Raw genomic sequence first — 23079 nt, forward strand, 5'->3', positions numbered from 1 at the left:
ATATAATATGTAAAGACCTCAATGTATCCTTTTTAAACCTAGACAAATCCAACAAAAAAATTAAGTAAAATATAAGTTCAAGACCTGAATAGAATTTTAGAAAAGTTAGGTATGATAGATCTTTGGCAGTTATTTAATGAAAATAAAAAATCTATACATATTTTTTTTCAGTTCTGCATGGCACATTTACAAAAATTGGTAGCATCAACAAATAAAGAAAAGCAGAAATATTAAACACATTCTTTACTGACTACAGTGCTATAAAATTATGTTCAATAAAGGGCCACTGAAGAAAAGATTAAAATAAATTGGAAATTCAATAGTTTAATACTAAGAAATTGGAAAATCAAAGAATAAATCATAAAAACAGTAGATAATTTCATCAAAGAAAACGACGATAATAAAAACATAATAACATTCGAAAGAAACAAGTCCTTAGGGGAAAATATATGTGTCTAAACATTTTTTCAAAAAAAGTGAGAAAGAATATATAGCTCCATCAGAAATGCAACAACAACAAAAAATCACCCCAGAAAATCATTTGATATGTTCTACCTAGTGTTATACTTATCTGTATGCATATCATTTTCCTCCTAGTACAAGTTCCTTGAAAGAAGCGCTGGCATTTTTTATCTTTGTATTCAGTGCCTAGCATAGAGTCTCACATATAGTTAGTGTTCAATAAATGCTTGTTGAATTACCTGAATGTGAATAGAATGACATAAAAGGAATTATGTTTTAATCCATTAGGATCTACTAAAATATTTTTAAAGATTTGTTTCTCTGAGTCCTGAGAGAATAAGACCTGGCACAGATAAATTTTGTTAGTAGAGAAGAGAGGAAGGGAAGTCTGGAGGATGAGACACCACTTAGGGAGGCCAAAATGGAGATCCTGGAAAGTTGGGGTAGGCATAAAGACGTTGGACTGTGGGATGTGATGAAGGCAATGTGGTATAAGGAATTGAATGATGGACCTATGGTCAGACAGACTCAGATTAATATCTTGCCCCAGGAACTTATTATGTGACTGAGCAAATAATTTTCCTTATTGGTAAAATGAAGGGGTCGGACTTAATAATCTTCAAGGTTTCTTCCATCTCTAAATCTACGATCCTATGGAAAGGGTATAGGTTTTAGATTTGGAGGTCCTGAGTTCAAATACTTCGTCTGCCCCTTACTCTTTAGACTTTTGGTGGGGACCACACCTCGAGATTCCATTGATGTGAGGAAATTCCCTCTTTCAAAATACAGCTCTGTATCTGCTCTGCAGCTCTGTAGCCTTAGAGAGCTGCCTGGGGCCCAGAGAGGTTAAGTCTTTACCCAGGGTCACAGAGCTGGAAAAATGAAGAAGCTGGACAAGATGACCTCCAAGGTTCATTTTTCCTTGGAATCCTTGGAAACCCCATGACAATGGGAGAGTAATCACTGTAGAGATGCCTCTGAGTTCACGATTTTGCCTCACACAGGTGAGCAGTGGTGGCGAGGAGATAGGTTTTCCACGAAACTTTCCTATGAGAAAGTATAATTGATTCTTCTCCAAGGTCTCAAGAACCAAAGTTACTAAAGGCCTCATTTCTTGTACTTCTACAGCCAGGTGTAAGGCATTATTAGAAAGTCACTGAATCCTTAGAGACTTTTTTTTTATTTGTGTATGCACCTTATCTCTTTGACTGCTGACCTAGTTGGAAGGGACTTTCTACCTTTCTCCAAGATATACAGCAGTATTTTGCTGAACTGAATTAAGTTGAATTCTTCAAAGCTAAGATGCTGGTATGCCTGTGAAATTACCTTCAGCTAATGCCAATATCTTCTCACTTTCAGTATTATTTTAAAAAAAAACCTTGTAAAATCAGATTTTCTTTGTGAATACTTTATTTTCAATCATTACACTGTGTTATAATATAAGCATATGTGTGCATTGTAGTTTTCAAAAAGCAAACAGCCATATTAAATCATATAAATATTGCCACCTGGAAAACTGAGGATAATGATTTTTTTAAAAATCTCTCTTAAAATGAAAATGATATGATGAGCCAAGACACTAGGAGGTAAGTGATGAACTCCAAGTAAGACACAAAAAAGAGGAATCATGGATTTAAAGCTACATGGAAACTAAGAGGGCATCTAATCTAAGTACCTCATTTTACAGATCAGGAAACTGAGGCAGGCATAGGGAGGTTACATGAGTTGCCCAAGGAGGTAAAGACAGTAAGCACCACTTGTGGGTGCTGAGCCCAGGTCATCTGTGACTCCAAAGCTCCCAGATTTTCTATGTCACCTTTTGGGATTAAGCTTTGATTCATTTGTATTGGAAAATTAGTTTGGTGTGCTCAAGATTTAGTTAACTGATTAATTTAACAAGTATTTTATTGAATACCTACCTACTTGCAAGTCATTTAGTAAATGCTGGGGTTATAATCCTTGCTCTCTAGGAGCTTACCATCTACTGTAGGAACTTGTCTGGGTTCTACCAGAATCAATTTGCCAAACTTCTAATCTGCTAAAGTGAGTAACCATCTATCCATTGACCTATTCATACTTTGGCAAAGTGCATGGGAAATGCTGTGAGTTTGGTACATTAATCAATCAATGATACTTCCCTTCTCTCTGTGGACCAATTAGGTTGAACTGAAAACTACGAAAGCTGTGGGCACATTCCACTGGACTTGCTCTTATGGAGCAGCAAGTTAGAAGAGAAAAGGGAAATCTGACTCACCTGGTTGCTTTGATGAGCTTATTCTATAGTTAAAAATATTTTTAGAAGGCAAAACCAGCTTCTCATACTTCACTCAGGGGAAAAGGTCCAAACAGTGACCTTCTGAAATATGAGGAGTCAATGTAGCAAGGTGATGGGCATAATGAGCAAAGAAAAGCCAAAGAGGAATACATGAAGAAAAGGGAATATTACCAGTATTATATGCAGTAATTCTTAAACCATAACCTCAGTGGCTAAGGTCATCTCTCCTAGTTTGTCTGTGTGAAAGTTGGAGTACTATGAGAATTCCACCTCCTCCATGAAGCCTTTCCTGACTACCTTTCTAACTGACTATCCTACCTTCTCTTCCTTCCTCCCTCCCTCCCTGCCTTCTTTCCTTCCTTCCTTCTTTCCTTCCTTCCTTCCTTCCTTCCTTCCTTCCTTCCTTCCTTCCTTCCTTCCTTCCTTCCTTCCTTCCTTCCTTCCTTCCTTCCTTCCTTTCTTTCTTTCTTTCTTCCTTCCTTCCTTCCTTCCTTCTTTCCTTCCTTCCTTCCTTCCTTCCTTCCTTCCTTCCTTCCTTCCTTCCTTCCTTCCTTCCTCTCTGTCCCTCCCTCTTCCCTCTCTCTCTGTCTCTCCCTTCCTTTCTCTCTCTCTTTCTTTCTTTCTTTCTTTCTTTCTTTCTTTCTTCCTTCCTTCCTTCCTTCCTTCCTTCTTTCCTTCCTTCCTTCCTTCCTTCCTTCCTCTCTGTCCCTCCCTCTTCCCTCTCTCTCTGTCTCTCCCTTCCTTTCTCTCTCTCTTTCTTTCCTTCTTTCTTTCTTTCCTTCTTTCTTTTTTCTCTTTCTTTCCTTCTTTCTTTTTTCTCTTTCTTTTCTTCTTTCTTTTTCTTTTTTTATTCCTTCCTTCCTTCCTTCCTTCCTTCCTTCCTTCCTTCCTTCCTTCCTCTCTCTCTCTCTCTTTCTTTCTTCTTTTTCTTCTTCTTCCTTCCTTTCTTCTTTCTTTCTTTACTGTCTTTCTTTCTAGATATAAATAATTGAAGTTTGGAGTATATATGTGGGTACCAAAGAAGAGCCTCAAGGTACCTTGGAAATCACCTAGTTCAGCTCTCTTATTTTACAGATGAGGAAAGTGAAGCACAGAGAGTTTAAGTGACTTGCCCAAGGTCACAAAATTCTTATCAATGGCTTGGGCAATGCCAGAAATAGGAGACAAGTTTCTCAAATTTGTCAACACTACAAAACTAGCAGGGTAAAAATCTAGGTGATCAAGTAAGAATCCAAAGAGAGCAAGCTCCTGCACCAACTCTATGAAGATGAAATTTGATAAAATTTGATAAAAGGCTTGGGTTAAAAAAAAACCAAACCAAAACCCAAAACTCTAAGAACATCAACTGGGGAAGGTATGACTAGATCGCTATTCCTCTGAAAAAAGATCTGGTGGCTGTAGTGGGCTGCAAATGTAATATGAGCCATTAGTCAATTCAGGTCTTTTGATTGAAATCCAGCACAATTTCCACTGCACCAAGATAGTTTGCATCACGAGTCACACAATTATTTGCTGTCTTGTCTAGTTGACTTTGGTTTCATGTCAGTAAATCTTGTTTCCCTCTCTAGATTATAAACTGATTCAGAGCATGGACCATATCTTATCCATCTTCTTCTTCCCCATAATACCTAGCACAGTAATTAATTAAGGGTTGTAGAGCTACTTACTTGTCATGATCTCTTTCTGCCTCAGTCTCCTTATTTGTAAAATTTAGGGGTTGGCCTTGGTTATCTCTCAGTTTCCTTCCACATCTAGAATTTGATGACTCTGTAATTCTAACTTTCCCCTGCACAACTGGGGAGACCTTGCTAGGACTAGGCAAAGGTCCGGCCCCTGACTACTTTACAGCCTGCAGGTGCTGCTGTGGTATAAGGATAGTCAAAAGAAATACATCAAACAATAGGGATAAATGGACTTCTTCCTTTTAAAAAAATGGATTCTGTTTATATCCCACGTGAGGTAGCAGGTTTCCCCTACTCCTGCATCTCTCTGTGAAAGGACTTGGGTTGGTTTCCCGAACATGGCCAGAACAGGAGGGCGTGTTTTCTAGCCAGCTGGACCTTCATATCTGAAAGGATGTCCTGTTTACATTTGGCACTAGAGCTTGGTAATTGCACTGCCTGACTACCCCAGAAATGAGGTGAAACACAAGAGGGGCTCATGGCTCAAAATGGATTTTTCACACAAATTTGAAAAATGACACTTGTATGACCCCTGTCATCATACCACCCGGGATTAATTTTCTAAAGGTCTATATTTAAAAAGAATAAGACCTTGGGAGGGTGAGGCTGTGGCATCCATGGCATGCATTTTTGGGTGGCTTGGGGGATTTTCTTCTTCTCTCTCTTTTTCTTTTCTCTCTTTCTCTTTTTTCCCCCTGCCCGAACAAAGAGAATAGAGTCAGGAGCTTGGCTGACTGCCAAACTCATTTCATGAAATGACCTGTGTAGGTAACTGAACACCATACAGTGGAATATTATCATAGCAAAGCATCCAGGAAGGAGAAAATTAATAGAGCGGAGGTATTTTAAGGGTAGAAAAGATTTTGTTTTTCTTTTAAGAGAGAAGTTAACTTTAAGGGCAGGTGGTGAGAGAAACAGAATAAGAATACAGAGATTGAGAAAGTAACTTGTGAATTAGGGTTTGGCACAGTAGTTCTAAAGCACCTGAGTGAGAAGGATCCATTTTCTCCCAGTTTGTCTATCATAAAAGATCAGTCATTGTGAACATCCTAGTTCATACATTTCTTCATTCATCCATCCAACTATCTAGCCATCCGTCCATCCATCCATACATACATACAATTAAGTCTAACAAACATTTATTTATTTTTGTTTATTCATTTTTTACAAAACCATATCTCCTCAATTTGCCCACTCCGGAAATTCAAGGGCAACTTATAGGCTCAGTGCGATTGATCCACAGGAGAATTTGTTTTCTTTCCTGAGCAGGTTGGCCTCTGTTCCCAGGAGTTTACCATATTAATGCTGAACTTAGCGCAGACACCCAATCTGCTTTTCTCCCTGCGGCTCAAAGCTCCCGAGCTCAGGAGATCCACCAGCCTTAGTCTTCCCAGTAGCAGGGATTACAGGCATGTGTGCCATGCCCAGTTCAACAAACAGTTATTAATCCTTCATCATGTGTAAATCATTGTGCTAAGTCCTGGATATACAAACAAGACAAAAAGAAAGCAGTCTCTTCCCTTAAAGAGTTTATATCCTAACTGGGGGTGCTGCGGGTGAGTGGCACAGGGATGAACTCAGTAAAGCATCAATCACTAAGCATTTAGTAAGACTTTACTATGTGCCAGGCACTGTGCCAAGTATATAAAGAATGAAACAATGTCTATACTTAAGGGGCTTACATTCTAACTATGCGCAAAAGAAGGAAGTAAAAATGCATATAAAGTACAACTGCGTAATATCAAGTGTGAGAGAATGCTAATAACTAAAGCGTGTATGTATGTGTGTGGTGGGGAAGAGATGGTGGGGCAGCCAGGTGGGCCAGTGGATACAGTATTGGACCTAGAATTAGGAAGACCTGACCTCAAATCCCCTCTCAGACACTTATTAGCTCTGTGTCTCCTAAGCAAGTTGCTTAATCTCTATTTGCCTCAGTTTCCTCATCTGTAAAATGGAGACAATAATAGCCACCTATGTCCCAAGGTTGTGGTGAGGATTAAATGAGATAATCATTGTAAAGACCTCAGAAATGCACCTGACGTATCATAGGCACTATGTAAACATTATTATTATTAGTCAGGAAATGCTTCATGTGGAAGGTAGGACCTGAACTGTGCTTTGTAGGAACTTAAGGATTCTACAAGGAGTAGGTGAGAAGAGAATACATTCCAGACACAGGGAACCATTTACATAAAGTCATGAAGGTATGGAGATGAAGTGTTGTTTAAGGGCGACAATTAGCAGACCAGTGGGACTGAAAGTGGGAGCCAGACCGTGGAGGGGTTTCATTAACTCATTTATTCATTCAGAATTGAACTCTTACTGAGGACCTCATTTGTAGACCACCTTTTCCATGAGAATTTTCCTGATGACTCCAGCACACATTAATGTGCCTTTCAATTTCTTTAACACTTATAGTCTACAACAAAGGTATCATTCACACTGCCCAGGGCATCCCACAAAACTTTCCAGTAGGACCTGAACCAGGTTAAAATGTAATTGTGAAATATTTAACAAAATAAATAAAAATATGATAACACATAGATAATGTTAATAAGTGGTTTTCTATGCTCCTGAAGGGATCCTTCTGGATGATTTATCGCATCTTCCTTTCTATTTGAATTTGACCACTAGTCAGGGTCAGTCTTTATTTAAACCAGGTCTAAATCACAAATTTTAGCCCTTAACAATATATTGTTTTTTATTGTTGGTGATTATTTTATGTGTCCATGTCTTATTTCCCAAATTAGAGTTTAAGCTTCTTTAGGGCTTAGTCCAAGCTACTTACTATCCTTGATCAGCCAGGAAACAGTAGAGTGGCTCACAGGTCTCTAATAGGCAATCTTTGGGATAAGAATGGGCCAAACTTAGTTCTCCGTGCTTTTGCTTTACTCACTGTGCATGTGTATTCATTACATATAACAAATGGCAGCATACTGGCTATACATTATGTGATTTTGATGATGCCAATGCCTGTTCCAGGAAGAAATGGTCCCAGAATAAGAGATGGAACAGCCAAGTAAATGAAGACCAGGGTACTCATAAACCACCATTCATCATAGATTAGGAAGACAACTATATTTGTTTTAATCTACAGGTAAGAGAACAATTGGGTTGTCAGAGAGAATATGGCACTACATTTGTCCGTAGGCCTTTTTAAACATACTATGGAATTTGGGGAGTAAGATAAAGTATTAAAGAACATTATTGAGATCCGAAAGCCCTTGTTTGTATATTTACATCTTTGAACAAGCTCATTCTGACTCCATAACTCCTTAATTAGAGGCACAGTCATTTTCTTTTCTGTAGGGCATTTTTTTTACCCTCACAATACAAGCATACATTTGGTAACTAATACCAGCAATTAGCCTCATCTGCTATGTAAATGAGTGTAATTGCAATTAAATACTTTAGTAGGCCCAAAGGGAAAACATGCAATCATTGCAAAGTAAGTAGGAGAACATGGTTAAGGGACATTTAGGAGTGTTAGCTGAAGTGCCTTTTTCCCCCATGGTGTCTGTGGTGTCTATAATGCTTTCTGTGGTGAATTATTTCACTCAGAGCCATAGATCCTAACTCACACTCCTTTATCCTGTGGAGACCTAGGAAATGGGGAGAACAAGATATTGTCCTTTGCAGAATTTCTAGGGTTTAGTGTTATTTCAGTGTGGACAGTTGGATTCCTTCCACTGTGGGCATAGGACACAAGAAGCCCAAGTTTGAGCTGCCATTGTATTAGGGATGGGTATATATCCAATGTATGTGTGTAGGAGTGGGGTTGGGGAGGGCCAGTGGTTGAAGAAGACTTATGTTGGCTTGTTCAAAAAGAAGAGATTCTTTCTTTTTGCATCAGTGGCCATTTTCCGTTGATTAATAAATTCATTCGACAATTATTTATTGAGTAGTGCCCCTAAAAAGCAAGATTTATGTGGTGAAGTGGATAGGTCACTGAGACTCAGAGTTAAGGAGGCCTGGATTCAAATTCCATCTGCATGACCCTGAGCAAGTCACTTAATCTCTCTTTACCTCAGCTTCCCCATTTGCAAAATTAAGAGGTTGGGATAGATGGACTCTTAGATCTCCCCACAGCTCTGAATCAATGATTCCATGATCCAGAATCTCTATTTGCCTCAGTTTCCTCATCTGTAAAACAGGGACCATAATGGCCACCTATGTCCCAAGATTGTGATGAGGATTAAATGAAATAATCAAACGATGAGTATGATGCAATGCCACATGATAGAGTTGTTTTTTTTTTGAAGGGGGGAAGGCAGGGCAATTGGGGTTAAGTGACTTGCCCAAGGTCACACAGCTAGTAAGTGTGTCAAGTGTCTGAGGCTAGATTTGAACTCAGGTCCTCCTGACTCCAAGGCCAGTGCTCATCTCACTAAACCACCTAGCTGCCCCAACATAACAGAGTTGTGCTAATCTATCATTACCACAAAATAGTGAGGGGGATAAGATGGACAAAAAGTGCAACAACTGAATAAGTCAGAGGATAAGGGTTTTAAGAGAAGAACTGAAGAAAGGGAGACTTAGAATTAGGGAAATATCTCTGGCAGTCACGCCATAATGGGAAAGACCTGGATCTGGAATCAGGAAACGCCCAGTTTCAAACACAGCTCCAAGAGTCAGACTGAATGCTTCTCTCCAAGTCATCTAACCTCATTGTACCTCAGTTTCCCTATGTTTAAAAAGGGGCCCACTGCCTAGAGTTGTTGTGATGAGAGTGCTTTGAGATCATTAAACACTTATATAACTTAGACGCAGCTACATGGCTTAGTGAACAGTACTGGCCTGACGTTAGGATGATCTGAGTTCAAATTCAGCACCAGGTACTTCCTAGCTGTGTGACCATGGGCAGGTTGTTGATCTGATGCAGTTTTCTCAACTGTAAAGTGGGGATGGTAACAACACCTACCCTATGAGGTTGTTTCGAGGATCAAAAGTGCCTAGAACAGTGCCTGGTACATAATCGATGGTTAATAAATACATCTTCCCTTCCCTAAATGTGAATTATTACTACCTGGTTGGGGAGATGAAGAAAACTTTGTGGAGGAGGTGGCATTTGATGTGGACTTTGAAAAATGGGCAATGGGGGAGGGGAGCAGGATGCCAAGGAGCGGAGCAAAGATAGAGATATGGAAAAGTACAGGGGAGTAGCTGGGGAATAGTGAGGATAGTTGGGCTAGAACACCAGGGGATAGGGGCTTGGATGGTGCTGCTGTCCTTAACAAAAATAGCAAAGTTTGGGGGAAGGAGGAGAATGGGGTGAATTTAGTTTTGGACAGGTTGAAGTTGAGGTACCAGCAGAACATTTCAATGGAAATGCCCAATTGTAACAACAATGCTACTTGCTGCTACTGTGGCTGTTTAAGGCCAATAACACTAGCACACAGGAGGACTACTAGCATAGGCTCTCTGATTTGCGTTTCTAAGGAAAGCAATTTTAAGGGTTTATAATCTCACTTTAATTAAACATACATATATCATTCACTTAGTTCAGGGGAAAAAGTCAGCACTCTGAACTTCAGAGAAAATACCAACAGAAATTACAAACAGAGAAAATATAAACAGATAAACAAATAACATAGATCAACAGACAGGCTTCTAGCTGTCTGACCAAAGCTATACATACATAGTTACCAGAGAGAGAAGCACCAATATCTGAGTTTTCAAAGTTGAGAGGCTCCTTAATGGCTACCCAGAGTCTCCACACCAACACTCTTTCTTTTTTTTTTCCACCATAGAGTTTATTTACAGTATCAAAATTAAATACCAATGGGCCCCTTTCCAGAGTCGCATCACGGGTCATGGCCAGCATAGAACTTGGAGAGGAAATCCTTGGGTCAAGGGGGCTCTGTTTCATGGAAGAACCTCATGACATGGGTCTTCTGCTTCCAGACTCTAATTGTCTCCTCCAGTTCCATCTTCCCCTTAATGACCAGAAGGTCCATGATGCGCAGGTCTGTGACGTGGGCGTTCTTCATGAACATCTCCCGGACCTTGTCCCGGCCCTGCTTCACCGAGATGTCCAGCTGGAAGAGGTGCACGGTGTTGGGCACCTCGCGGTACCAGGCCCGGTACAGCTCCCGCACCCGCCGCTTGGCCTCGTTCAGGTCCCGGCTGAAGATGGGCTTCACTGCCGTGCCCACGGCCCCTGCCGCCGAGGAGGCCGTCCAGCCCACACCGCTCGCTGCCATCTTGGTACAGTCGAAAAACCAACACTCTTTCAACAGTGAGCCCTGAACAAAATGTTAGCCTCAGAGCATATATACCCTATTTAGGTCTCTGGGGCTTGACACCTCTTGAGGGCTTGATACCTCTTAAGGGCTTCACACTTCTCCTGACCTAATTAGCATAAGGGTGTGAGCCTTCCTACAAACAAAGGCAAGACTCACTCAAAAGCATTTGATTGCCTTAGTGCTGAGAAGCACTCCAAAAGAAAAAACAGTAAAAAGTCCCATTTTGTTTGCCCTTACACTAATAAACAGGAGCTTGGGGCTAGAGATATAGATTTGGTAGTCTTCTACATAAAGATTTGTGTAATCATGGAAGTTATGGCAGCAGATGAGATCACCAAGGGTATGTGAAAGGAGAAGGACGAAAACTGAGCAATGAAGAATTATGTTTGTTGAATTGAAATAAAGATCTCTTATATTTGGGGAGTAGGAGGAAGAAAAGGCACCAGCAAAGAGACAGAGAAACAGTTGTTACAAAGGTAGGAAGAAAACCCAGTTAGAGCTGCGTTGTAGAAAACAGGTAAGGACAGAGTTTCAAGAAGGAGGGAGTGGCAATGATATCAGGTAATATAGGGAAGTTATAGGTTGAGGAATTAGAAAAGGCCATTGTATTTGTTAATTACAAGTTTATAGGAGGGCTTTGAGAAAAGATTCTAACAGAATAATGTTAGTGGAAGCCAGTATTCATGGAGTGAATGAGCAGGTTGGGTGAAGGAGGCAGTGAGTGCAGGCTCCTGGTTCTCAAAATGTTATTCCGGACACCTGGGAGTCCCTAAGAACCTTTCAGGGGGTCCATGAGATCAAAACCATTTTCATAACAGTACCAAAATGTTTAATTTTCAAATATGGTAAATATTGATAGATCTAACCTATACAATCGAAAGCTCTTTGGGGGTATCCTCAATAATCCTGAAGTCTAGAAGGTTCTCAAAAAGTTTTGAGAACCACTGTTGTAGACTGTTAAATTTCTTAAGTTTGTGGTCTAATGAGAATACAGTGTTCCAGTTCTAACATTCTGCGATTATCTGAAAGCAACAATAAAAATGTACCGGGATTTCTTTGTTTCAGAAAGTGGCAGGATGATGTATAATGAGATTTCATTTCCCCCAAATTCCCTCTCACCATTTTTTTTTCAGAGAGAAGCAAATGGAAAACCCAAAGAATCAAGGAAAAAAAATAAACACCCTAAGTCTTTTCAGTCATTTCCAGGAAAGAGGAAAGTAGGAAGGCTTCTTCTTTCCTGCACTTTGAAGTTCAAGTTGCCCTGCTGAAACTCCCAAGCTAAGGGGTACAGGAGTTTTCAAAGACTTGGTAGAGTTGAGCTATCTTTGCAGAGAAAGGAAGGCAGTTAATTGGCCAGATGTTTAATATGTATAGTTTAGAGGACAACCTTAATAACAAACAGAAGAGTACCTTGTTTCCCATACCCTGTGCCATCTGAAAGTATGTTTAGGAGCTTCCTTTACTCTGGAGGAAAAAGAAAACACACGTGCAAATACACACATTCTGATCCCAACCAATTTAAACATAATACTAAGACAGATCATTACAGATATTAGTGAAATAGGTAACTTTCCACTCCTGTGGAATGAGTTTATGAAGTCTGCATTTTCTAAAGTTAAGCCTACCCTTAGAGAGCAATTAATCAAACACAATAGGAATGCTTGGGATTAAAATGTCCCAGTAGAGTCAAGTCCTATTTTCACAGTTTAAATCTGGTGGGTTCCCCCAGGACCTCAAATCCAATACATTTTTTAAAAAAAGATCTGGTGACTTTTTAATGGGCTAAGGGAGGTAGGGGGTAGGAAATGTGCTCTTAGAAGGAAGCAGGGACCTGGTACTTACCTTTTTTCACCCCATCATTAAGGTGCAATTTTTAAAAAGCTGTGTCATTTTCAGAATGAAATGAGAGGAGAGAGTTTGAATGGAAGGCTAACTCACTCCATTATCCATGACAGGCAACTAGTAAGGGAGATATATGCTAAGACAATATATAAAAGGTGTCTACACTGTAAAGGCCTCTCTTAGCTGGAGAGAAGAGAACAAATCTAACTGATTTCATTCCAACTCCTCTAATTTGCTTAAGGTAGAATTGGCTCATTTGTCATCCCCAGGGATTTGTCCCCTATCACAAAGTTTACCCTCTCCATTTACATTTACAATAAAGTCCACATACTTAGCGCAATGGTTATGTGTCCATCTGTGCACCATAAAAACGACTGACTTTAAGGCAGCTGACTAATGTGGTGATGGATGAGTTTTAATGAAACTTTGGTTTTGGTGGCTACTAACTAATGCTGAATCCACTTAAAGGCTTTTTTTTAATTAAGAAATGCCTAGGGAAAACAACACACAATAAACTGCTCCTCACACTAAACTAAAATTACCATTTTGCTGGAAGAATGTTTTCATAGTGCTCTGGGGTTAGGGTGGTCAATCCAACAACTGTTTTTAAATGTCTGTTAGTTTTCAAGGAAGCCAACATCAACGATTATTCTGTTGTTAGCTGTGTGTTCTGTCCTTCCAAAAGAACAAAAAAAAAAGCAGCGGATGGGGTGGGATGGGGGTGGGGAGGGAGAGTTCAAAACATGAAATTTCAAGTGATTTGTGGGTTTTCTTCTACTCTTTGTTCTATTTGATTCTTTACCTCCTGAGACACTGAAAGCAGCAAACCAAGCCCTCAGTATAATTACAGGTTTGAAAACTGGCTTGCCAACGTTACTGCATTGATCAAGGCTAACTTCCCAGCCTCAGCTTGGGTCTCTAGGCACTCTAATTCACTCACTGTTGGGCCAAAAGATCCTGGCCTGGGAGTAACTCAAACCTATATGTGGAAGGTTGCTTCTACTGATTTTCTCAGCAGACTCTAAATGCCCATCTTGACTGATAAATGTTGTTTGGAAAGGGAAATTGTCTAGAAGGTGATAAAAATAACTTTGTTTATATTCTTCAGCATGCAAAACAAAGCCACAAAGTTCTCAGACCACCACTTCCAAGTTTTTTTGGTCTAGACAGATCACCCAGCCTGGATTTGACCTTCTCTACTCAGTTATATATTTGCTCTTGGTGTAGAAATTACAGGCTACCAATCATGGTGCCACTGTTCAGCTGGTTCTCTTCTCCCTTTTCTGTCCTTTCTTTTTCCTTTTTAGTGCCACAAAATATGTCCTTGAATCCTTCTCATTAATTTCTTCTAGTCGACAGTAGAGTATGCTCTCAAACTGCTTTTTCTTGTTTCCAGTGATCAAAAGGCAAAGACCTCAAAGAGAACTTTAGGTTTTATTTTTTATTAAGAAGACCCCAGATTACCTTGGCTTAACTTTCTTAAATCATGAGATAGTCACTAGGTTGAAAGCAATGCATGTATTAGGATGAGATTCCTCTTGTTTTTAAACCTCAAAGAAGGATTTAGTTCTATTGTATGTGTTTAATCTCATACATTCCTGCTACACTTGATTTATTGCTCTCAAATGATGACCTTACTCAACACCTTCATCCTTGTAGAAGAATCTCAGTTCAAATTCTTCAAGCCAGGTACATTTTTAAAGAAAACAAATGTTAGGGACAAAGATGAGGAATTGGCTCATCCCTTCACAAAGGGGAAAAACTGTGTGTGTGTGTGTGTGTGTGTGTGTGTGTGTGTGTGTGTGTGTGTGGGTGTGTGTGTGGTATACATATGGTGGGTTTTTTTTGTAAGCCTGAATCTCAGACAACTTGAAAAGAAGCAACCATCTTGCTAGTAGAGCTGATCACCAAAGAAATTCTTTTCAATTAATCAAACAATCAAGGGAGAACTTATTAATATTACTTAATTAATATCCAGTACTTTGTTAGGAGTTGGGGATTCAAATACAAAAAACCAAACAAACAAACAAAAAATAGCCCCTGCCTTCAAGCTTTTATTCTACAGGGTTATGGCAATATGTTCACAGATAAATAGATACAAGGGCATCTGATGGATCTCAGATTACACTTTACATACCACACCTCCTCCCACACACTCTATAATCTAGATAAATTGGCTTACTTTTTAAGGAATATTTAGGAAGTAATTTTGGTGGGGTGGAAGGGACCAGAAACTGAGCGAGATCAGAAAGTTCTCTTGAAGGAGACAGAACTTGAGTTGAGACTTGCACTGAGGTCACAAGAGGCAAAGGGGGGATGAAGCATGTTCTAGGCATGATGGATAGAACACAAAGGAACCAAGATGGGAGATGAAATGCCATGCAGAAGGAACAGCATGGAAGCTAATTTGTCTAGATCGTAAAGTGTATGTTTGTGAGACTGGGAGGTGGGATGAAGCATGTAATCAGCCTGGAAAGATAGGCGGGGGCTGGACTGTGAAAGGTTCTATTTTCAAAGGAGTTTATCTTTTATTCTAAAAGCATTAGAGATCCATCAGATCTCTTCATTTAGTCCTATGCCAAACAAAAGCCAGGTAGAAGCTAGCCCAGCATTTTAATGTCACTTCAAACCTATTCTATGAAAATGTTTCTTTTCATTAAAGAAGAGGATTTTGCTACTTGTGACTCTGAGTTCTCTTTCTATGTCTCCAGTGTCTCTAGGAATTCACACCTGGAGTAACACTTCCACTAGTTCAGGCCTAGGAAGAATATCTAAATTTCTGTTGAGTGCCTGGCTAATTCAGTATTAAGTACTTAATAAATGCTCAATGTTCAATTAACATACATTTGTTAAGTATCTACTATGTACCAGGCGCTGTGCTGGGTGTTGGTGATACAAATGCAAAAAAGTGAGACAGTCCTTACTCTTACATGTTTGCATTCTACTATAAAAAGAAAAGTTTTCAAAAATCCTGCCTTCATGATAAAATCTTTAAAAAAATTTTTTTAGAGTGATCTTAATAACCAATTCTGATACATTGTAGATTGGAAGAAAGAAAACCAACATTTATTAATCACCCTGTGTGCTAGGCGCTTTATAAATATTGTCTTATTTGATTTTCACAATAACTCTGGGAGATAGGTGCTATTATTAATATCTCCATTTTACAGTTGAGGAAACTGAGATGGACAAGTTAAGTGACTTCCTCAGGCTCACATAGCTAAGTGATTGGGTGGCGGGGCATCCAATTTGAACTCTGGTTCTCCTGACTCTCAGTCTGGCACTCTATTCACTGAACCACCTTGCTACCTCTTATATAAGTTAAGTTGTCTTATTACAAGGGCAAAAAAAAGTCAGTTGGAGAATGGAGAAATCCAGGCAGGCACTGTGAATGGGATATCTGAAGAGATGACATTTGTAGATGACACAGAGTTTGGAAGAATATCTAATACATAGGAATATAGAACCAGGATTGTAGAAGATCTTATCAAGCTAGAGAATAATATGATGAAATTGAATAGAGATAAATGTAAAGTCTTATGATTCGGTTCAAACAACCAACTTCAAATTGGCGGAAATGTATCTAGCCAACTGTTCGTCTGAATAATATGAGAAGTGGTTACACACACACACACACACACACACACACACACACACACACACTCCTACCCACCCAGCCTCAGTATGAAATCAAAGCTTTAGTGGTTAAAACACAAATGTTAGGATTTACAGCCAGAAGGTACCCTAGACATCCTCTAATTCAACACCATCATTTTACAGATGAGTAAACTGAGGCACAATAATTTGACTTATTTTTGGTCACATAGCCAGGACTACCAGAGCTAGAATTTTAACCCAGGTCTTTTGACTCTGAATTAATTTCACAGGGTATACAGGAACCTCTTCTTTTTCACAGTGCAACTCCCATTACAATAGCAACTGAAAGTTTGTTTGCCTGTCATTTCTCTGATTACCTGGAGAAAGGTGTTGCATCTGAAATCTTAGAGATCCCTTCTGTTTCAAGCTGTGGGTAGATAATACACATATATAGTATAGACATAGACAATACATATATATTGTATAGAGACAATATGTGTATTATATGTATATATTACATATATGTATGTATATATGCTTCATTTCATCTGCAGGGGAAAATCAGAAAGATCTCTATCTTCTGGGAGAGATTAGTATGTAGCTCTTGACCTAACTGCAAGGGTAGTCTGAGTATCAGTGTAGTGGGAAAACTACCAGATTTATAGTACAGGGATCTAGGTTCAAATCCTGACTAATACTCATTGTGTGATATTAGACAAAAAGTCCCTTAACCTCTCTAGGCTTCAGTTTACTTATTGTAAAATTAGAGGGTTGGACTAGATCTTCAATATTCCTTCCAACTTCCTATCTGTTATCATATGACTCTTAAATTCAGCTAGGGTTGGCCAGGCATTTTCCAAAGCTGGAATCAAATACCAACATTTGTGGCATTTCCGATTCTTACTGGATTTCCCCCCTAGGACAAATGTACTCATATTGTTTCAGGATTTCCAGTTTGGTCCTGTCTAGAAACCAGAAGCTGGAGTTATCTAAAAAAGATAAGGTCAGAACCTTCATAAAAGGTGGTTTGGAGTTTGGTTTCAAAGGTCAGCAGTGGTTCAGAAGGAGAGGAAAGGATAGGGGCTGAATGGTGGGTTGGACTGAAGGGAGGGGATGTTGGCTATCACCCATTTCTGTTTTTATCCTAAGGGAGGAGTATTGCTGTAAAGAGAAAAACAATTTTCCACTAAAATAGGTAGTCAGTTAAATAGGTAAATTTTAGTTACTGATAAAGTCTAATCTCTGGTCTCACAGATAAGCAAAATAAGAAATAGAGTGTACAAATTATCAGTATGATAGGAGGGTCAGACATGACAAATTGTTTGAAAGGGATGTTGGAGTATACTCAAAATTATTACATAATTGGCTAAATTTAAACCTAAAGAGTAGTCATCTCTGAAGGTGTGTGGGTGGAAAGGGGAAGGGACAGAAGAAAAACAATAGTCTTTATTTTCACAATACACTTTAATTTTAGACCAGAGCCTAGTCAAGACAATTCAGTGATCATGAATTTATTTTTTTATAGTCCTGATTTTTTTTGAACTGAGATTCACCTTAGTCCTATGGAGCACACTTTTTTTTTCGGTCTAGCTACTACATCCAGTGTATTTTTCTGGCCTCCTCATAAGTGGAATTGTCTCAGCCTTTTCCCTGCAGAACAAAAAACATAAACATGAGGTGCATGAAAATGGAAACAGGATCTTGCTTCTCACTGTTTCTCAATGGTACTTAGCAGTGACCTTTGACTTTCATTAAGATGCTGTGGAAACCTTAGGGATCTTGGGTGCACAGCTCACTGTGGGAATTTTTTTGTTTTGTTTTGGTTTTTGTTGTTGTCGCTCTCCTCCTAGATTTTGGATTTCCAGGGGGCCATGATGTCAATTAAATCACCTCGAAGACCTCTAAGAGACCTTATTTGGCAATGATGTTAGAGGCTGAGATTTGGCTAGGGCTACTATCACGAGGAGGCCAGTTAAAAATCTTTTTCTAAAATTTGTGTGGGAAAAGAAAAGAAAAGTGTTTTCCACACTTTGGTCCACACTTTGATTGCACCTGCTTGTGTGCAACAGTGTAGATTTTGTGAAGATATGTAGATTTTGTGAAAATATGTCAACATTCTACTGGTTTTTTTGAAGGGGGGAAGGCAGGGCAATTGGGGTTAAGTGACTTGCCCAAGGTCACGCAGCTAATAAAGAAGTGTGTCAAATGTCTGAGGTCAGATTTGAACTCAGGTCCTCCTGCCTCCAGGGCTGGTGCTCTACTCGCTGCGCCACCTAGTTGCCCCACAACATTTTACTCTTATCATGGTGTGAAGGTAATGTGTTATTAAAGGCTCTGCCAGGAGATCCCTGGTTTAAGCAAATTTTACTCAAGCTGAAGAAGTTTCTAGCATGAACCCAGGGACAAATTTTATCTTCATTATCTAGTGGCCAAATTGCTGGAGATGAGATTCTTTGTCCTTAGCTAGGTAATGAATTCTCTGGCCATGATGACCCATGACACAGATTAAAATACAAAATGATACCCATTCTGTGCAGCCTACATATTTTAGTTATTGACTGTCAATCCAAACAGATTTCTAAAATTTATGATCCTATTTCAAATTTTATTGGGTTTCATTAGGATCTTATATGCCCATCAAAGAAAAAAATATCACTACCCATTCTAATGGAAAGATCTTAAAAATCTACTCCTCAGGATGCCCCTCAACAGGGGAATGACTGAACAAGTTGTGGTATATAATTGTAATGGAATGCTATTGTGCTATAAGGAATGACAAGCAGGCTGATTTCAGAAAAACCTGGAAAGACTTACCCGAACTGATACAAAGTGAAGCGAGCAGAACCAGGAGAACATTGTACACGTTAACAGCAATATTATATGCTGATCAATGGTGAATAACTTGGCTATTCTCAGCAATACAATGATCCAAGATAATTCCAAAGGACTTATGATGAGAAATGCTACCCATGCCTAGAGAAAGAATTGATGGAATCTGAATGCAGATTGAAGCATGGTATTTTTTACTTTATTTTTGTCTGGGGTGGGGTGTGGGTTTTTTTTCCTTTGGTCTGTATCTTCTTTCATAAAATGACTAATATAAAGGTATGTTTTGCATGATTGCACATGTATAACCTATATCAAATTGCTTATTGTCTCAGGAAGGGGTGAAGGGAGGGAGGGGGGAAATTTGGACTCAAAAATTTAAAGAAAAGAATGTCAAAAATTGTCTTTATGTGTAATTGGGAAGAAAATGAAATATTTTAAAAACCTCACCAATTACATTGTATTTATTTTTATATAATTTTATGTAACTTGTCTTTACTTATCTGTGCACACAGTGTCCATCTTGTCTGGCACCCCAACCCCTATTAAATTGTGAACCTGTTGAGGACAGGGAAAGTTCATTGTATCCTAAGGCTTAGCATAGTGCCTAGCTAAATAAGTGTTTAATAAATAGCTGTTGACTAATTAATAAACTTCCCCCCCAAATGGATTGTAAACTGCTTGAGGGTAGGGTTCAGGACTGTGTTGGTGTTCATACAAAAATTGGCAAGCCCATTGTTAAATTTTCAGTGTGATCCTTTACACCCTGGAAATTGGCAAACACTATAAATCAGGGCTTAATTTATTGTCTTATTGACTGGTCTATAGAACATAATGGAAAATGATAATAATTCAATTAAATTTAAAATTATTTCACAGGCATAGTTTTTTGAGCGGGGCAGGGGCGGGGGGGGTTGGTGATTGCCAGTTGTTATACATTTGTCAGCACCCCTGGCAGGAACTGTTTTCATTTTGATCTTTGTAGCCCTGGAACCTACCACAGTGCCTGGAATATGGTAGCCATTTAATAAATGTTTGCTGAACCTATATTTAAATCTTAAATAGGAGAACATGTAACATTTAAGTGTTATTTTTCTACCCTTCTCTATTTCATTTGCTTAGTTTGAGAGAAAAGTCTCCAACTAAATGCTACAGTTCAAAAGGTGATTTTAAATATTCTGACAGTGTTTCCTAATTTGTTTCCTGTCCTACAAAATCATTTGCACATTTAGGACCAAGCCTACTTGATAGTGTGAGGTAGGATTCAATGTTCAGTCTATTTAGATAATATTGAACAAAAGCAGGAATGATGTAACACAGTAACAAATGAACATGATCCTAAAGTAACACATAGCCTCTCAGTGTCCCAGTCGGCATGTCCTAGCTAATGTCAGAACATTCTTTTTTTATGCCATTTCCTCAACTGGAGTGCCCCATCTTATCTTCTGGTTTTCTAATCTATGCTAGACTGCCTAATGGCTCAGACACAGAGACTTCTCAATCTCTATGGAAAACTTTAAGGGAGAATGGAATGCCATACCTACAAAGGGAGAATAGTCAGATTTTCTTTTTCTCTGTATATGGATTTTTTTAAAAAATCATTTGTTTTTCAGGGGTCAATCATTAATTTACCTAATGAAACTTTTTTCTTTAGAGTTTTGAATATTTTGAAACATTAACTACTCTAGGGAATGAAGAACTGATAGCATTATTCCTTATTTGGGAATGGAAAGTTCAAATGGGTTAAGTGATTTACTTATGACCATGTAGCAAATCACATTCCGGTTTTCAACACCCTCGTTACACAGGTGAAATGAGGGTGTTCTATGCCTTAGAAACCCTAATTTTCTTTTCTCCCAGGGCAGTATTGTATTTATGTATATATATGTATATAAACAAATACATATACATATATATGCATACACATATATACACACACATATATATTCAGATTAAAACATCATGTCTTTATGTATGGAAAGATAGATCCTAAAAGTCAACTTAAAATACATTAGTCCTATCACTTCATGGATATAGTGAACTTCCAGTGAAGAAACTTCTACCAATACAGATCAGCCCCCTTGCTCTGCAACTTACAAATGGACTGCAAATCAGAACAATGCCCAGGATACTGAGAAGTTAAGTGACTAGGGTCACAGAGAAAGTGGGTGGGATTTGAACTCCAGTCTTATCGACTATGAGGATAGCTCTCTGGCCATTATACAACAGCTGCCTAAAAAAGTTAACTGTCTATCTATTTATGAAATGTTTGACCACAGTGAATATGTGTGTCTATGTGTATATATGTATGTATATATATATATATATATATATATTATACTATACTATTTTATATATATATACATGTATATACTTATTAATGTGATAGAAATAAAGTCTATAGGAAAATTTACCTTTTCTAGGATGTCTTTTTGCAGCCTGCTTTAGTATACTCTTCAAGGACCTATATTTCAATCCATGTAGGTGCTCCTATCATGAACGTAGATCACAAGATCACAATTTCCTCCACATAATAGTAGGTTGTTTCATCTATTTCAGTGGCTTAATGCCACTGTGGCTTCTCCCCCGCATCCTTCCTCTACCACCCCGCCCCGCCCCTGTCCTGATCTCCTGAAGATAAACTCAATTTAATTCAATAACATGTATCAAACATTTATCATGTGCAAAGGCACTGTGCTAGGGCTGTAGATACAAATAAGAAAAAAAAAAGACAGCCCTTGCCCTCAGGGAGTTTACAATGTAATGATAGAAGACAATACATAAAAGAAGCTGGAAAATGTTGGGGAAGAACAAGCAGAGTTGCAGATAGAAAGTGGAGTGAGCTGGAAAACCCAAACTCTGCTCTCTATAAAGGAAAGCTTTGGGAGGAGTTTAGTGTTCCTTCTAGCCCTCTAAGCAGAGGGGAGAGGAGGCTGAGGTTGGTGGGAAAGAGTTAAGTATCCAAGGCTGAGTTAGTAGCATGGCGATGAGATTTGGAGGAATCAGTTATCCTGGGAAGGGAATCTTTACTAGCCTGGAAGATTGGCATGAGATGTTGGACCTATACTCAAAATCTTGATAATTGCTAGGAACTGAAAAAATTGAGAACCTAGAGTCACCTTCAGGCTGCAATGAGGCATTGATGGAGGATATTAGTAGACGTTGAAAATATTTAGGGTGGAGTAATTTTCAAATTTCCTATATACCTCAATATGGTCAATATTGATCTTTATTTTATTTTAGAATATAAGTTTCTAGAGGAACAAAGGCAATCCTGTACGCACTGTTTTTAAGCAGACTCTTGGTGGGAAATGAAGAATGGGCTATTCCTTATTTAGGAATGGCAAAAATGATTCTCAAATTGGTTAAGTGACTAGTTTAAGAACAGATGGCAAGTCATGTCCTGAAAGAATCTCTTTTTTAAACCTAATTCTCTTTTATCCTGGGACAGGATTTTATCCACAAACATCAAAGTACCACATCTTTCGGCAAAGGAAGCGAGAAGCAAAAGAACAATGTGGTTTTAAAGAGGAAACAAATAAAATATGGAAGGTGTGGATCGAGTTCTCCATACCTCAAATAGGACATGCTCTTGATATTGTGGTCAGGGTCATATCATTATATCACTAACATTGAGTTATGATCTTAACAATGTAATCAACTTATTTCGTGTCCTGAGGAAATCGTTACGATTATTTTAACCTGATCCTTTACATTTGCTTTAACATGTAAGACACTTTCCAGAAAACACTCTAAGAAACACCAATAAAAGTACATTCCCTTCCCACCCAAATACTCTAAGATTGTTAACAGAAAGCAAGGCAAGGTTCTTTTAGCTTTGACAATACAGTATTAACATTGGAACTTGTATTTATTCAAAGTTTTTTGTCTCTTGGTGATACTTATATTTACTTCGTTGAAGAAAATTATATATATATAGATGTATGTATATGATTATTTTCCTCAGCTTTCTTCACTCTGCATCATTTCATACAAGTCTTCCCATTTAACTGAGTTCAAAGATTCATTCATGGACCTCTTCTGTTCCTTCTCCCTCTACACTTATGCTTACAAAGTTGTTAGCACAGTTCAAACTTTCTTTGTGTTTGAATGACTTCCAAAACTAATTTTCTGCCTAGAACTTTCACCC

At 38.7% G+C, this 23079-nt stretch overlaps 1 protein-coding gene across 1 annotated transcript; it reads right to left on the reverse strand.

Annotated features, from left to right (window-relative positions):
• Positions 1-10264: 10264 nt before the first annotated feature.
• On the reverse strand, positions 10265-10622 carry LOC118830234 (NADH dehydrogenase [ubiquinone] 1 alpha subcomplex subunit 6-like). Its single transcript, XM_036737157.1, has one exon. It carries the CDS (start codon positions 10620-10622, stop codon positions 10269-10271), a length of 354 nt encoding a protein of 117 aa, XP_036593052.1. The 3' UTR covers positions 10265-10268.
• Positions 10623-23079: the final 12457 nt, after the last annotated feature.

Source organism: Trichosurus vulpecula, chromosome 8 (genome assembly GCF_011100635.1).
Source record: "Trichosurus vulpecula isolate mTriVul1 chromosome 8, mTriVul1.pri, whole genome shotgun sequence".
NCBI classification, from domain to species: Eukaryota; Metazoa; Chordata; class Mammalia; order Diprotodontia; family Phalangeridae; genus Trichosurus; species Trichosurus vulpecula.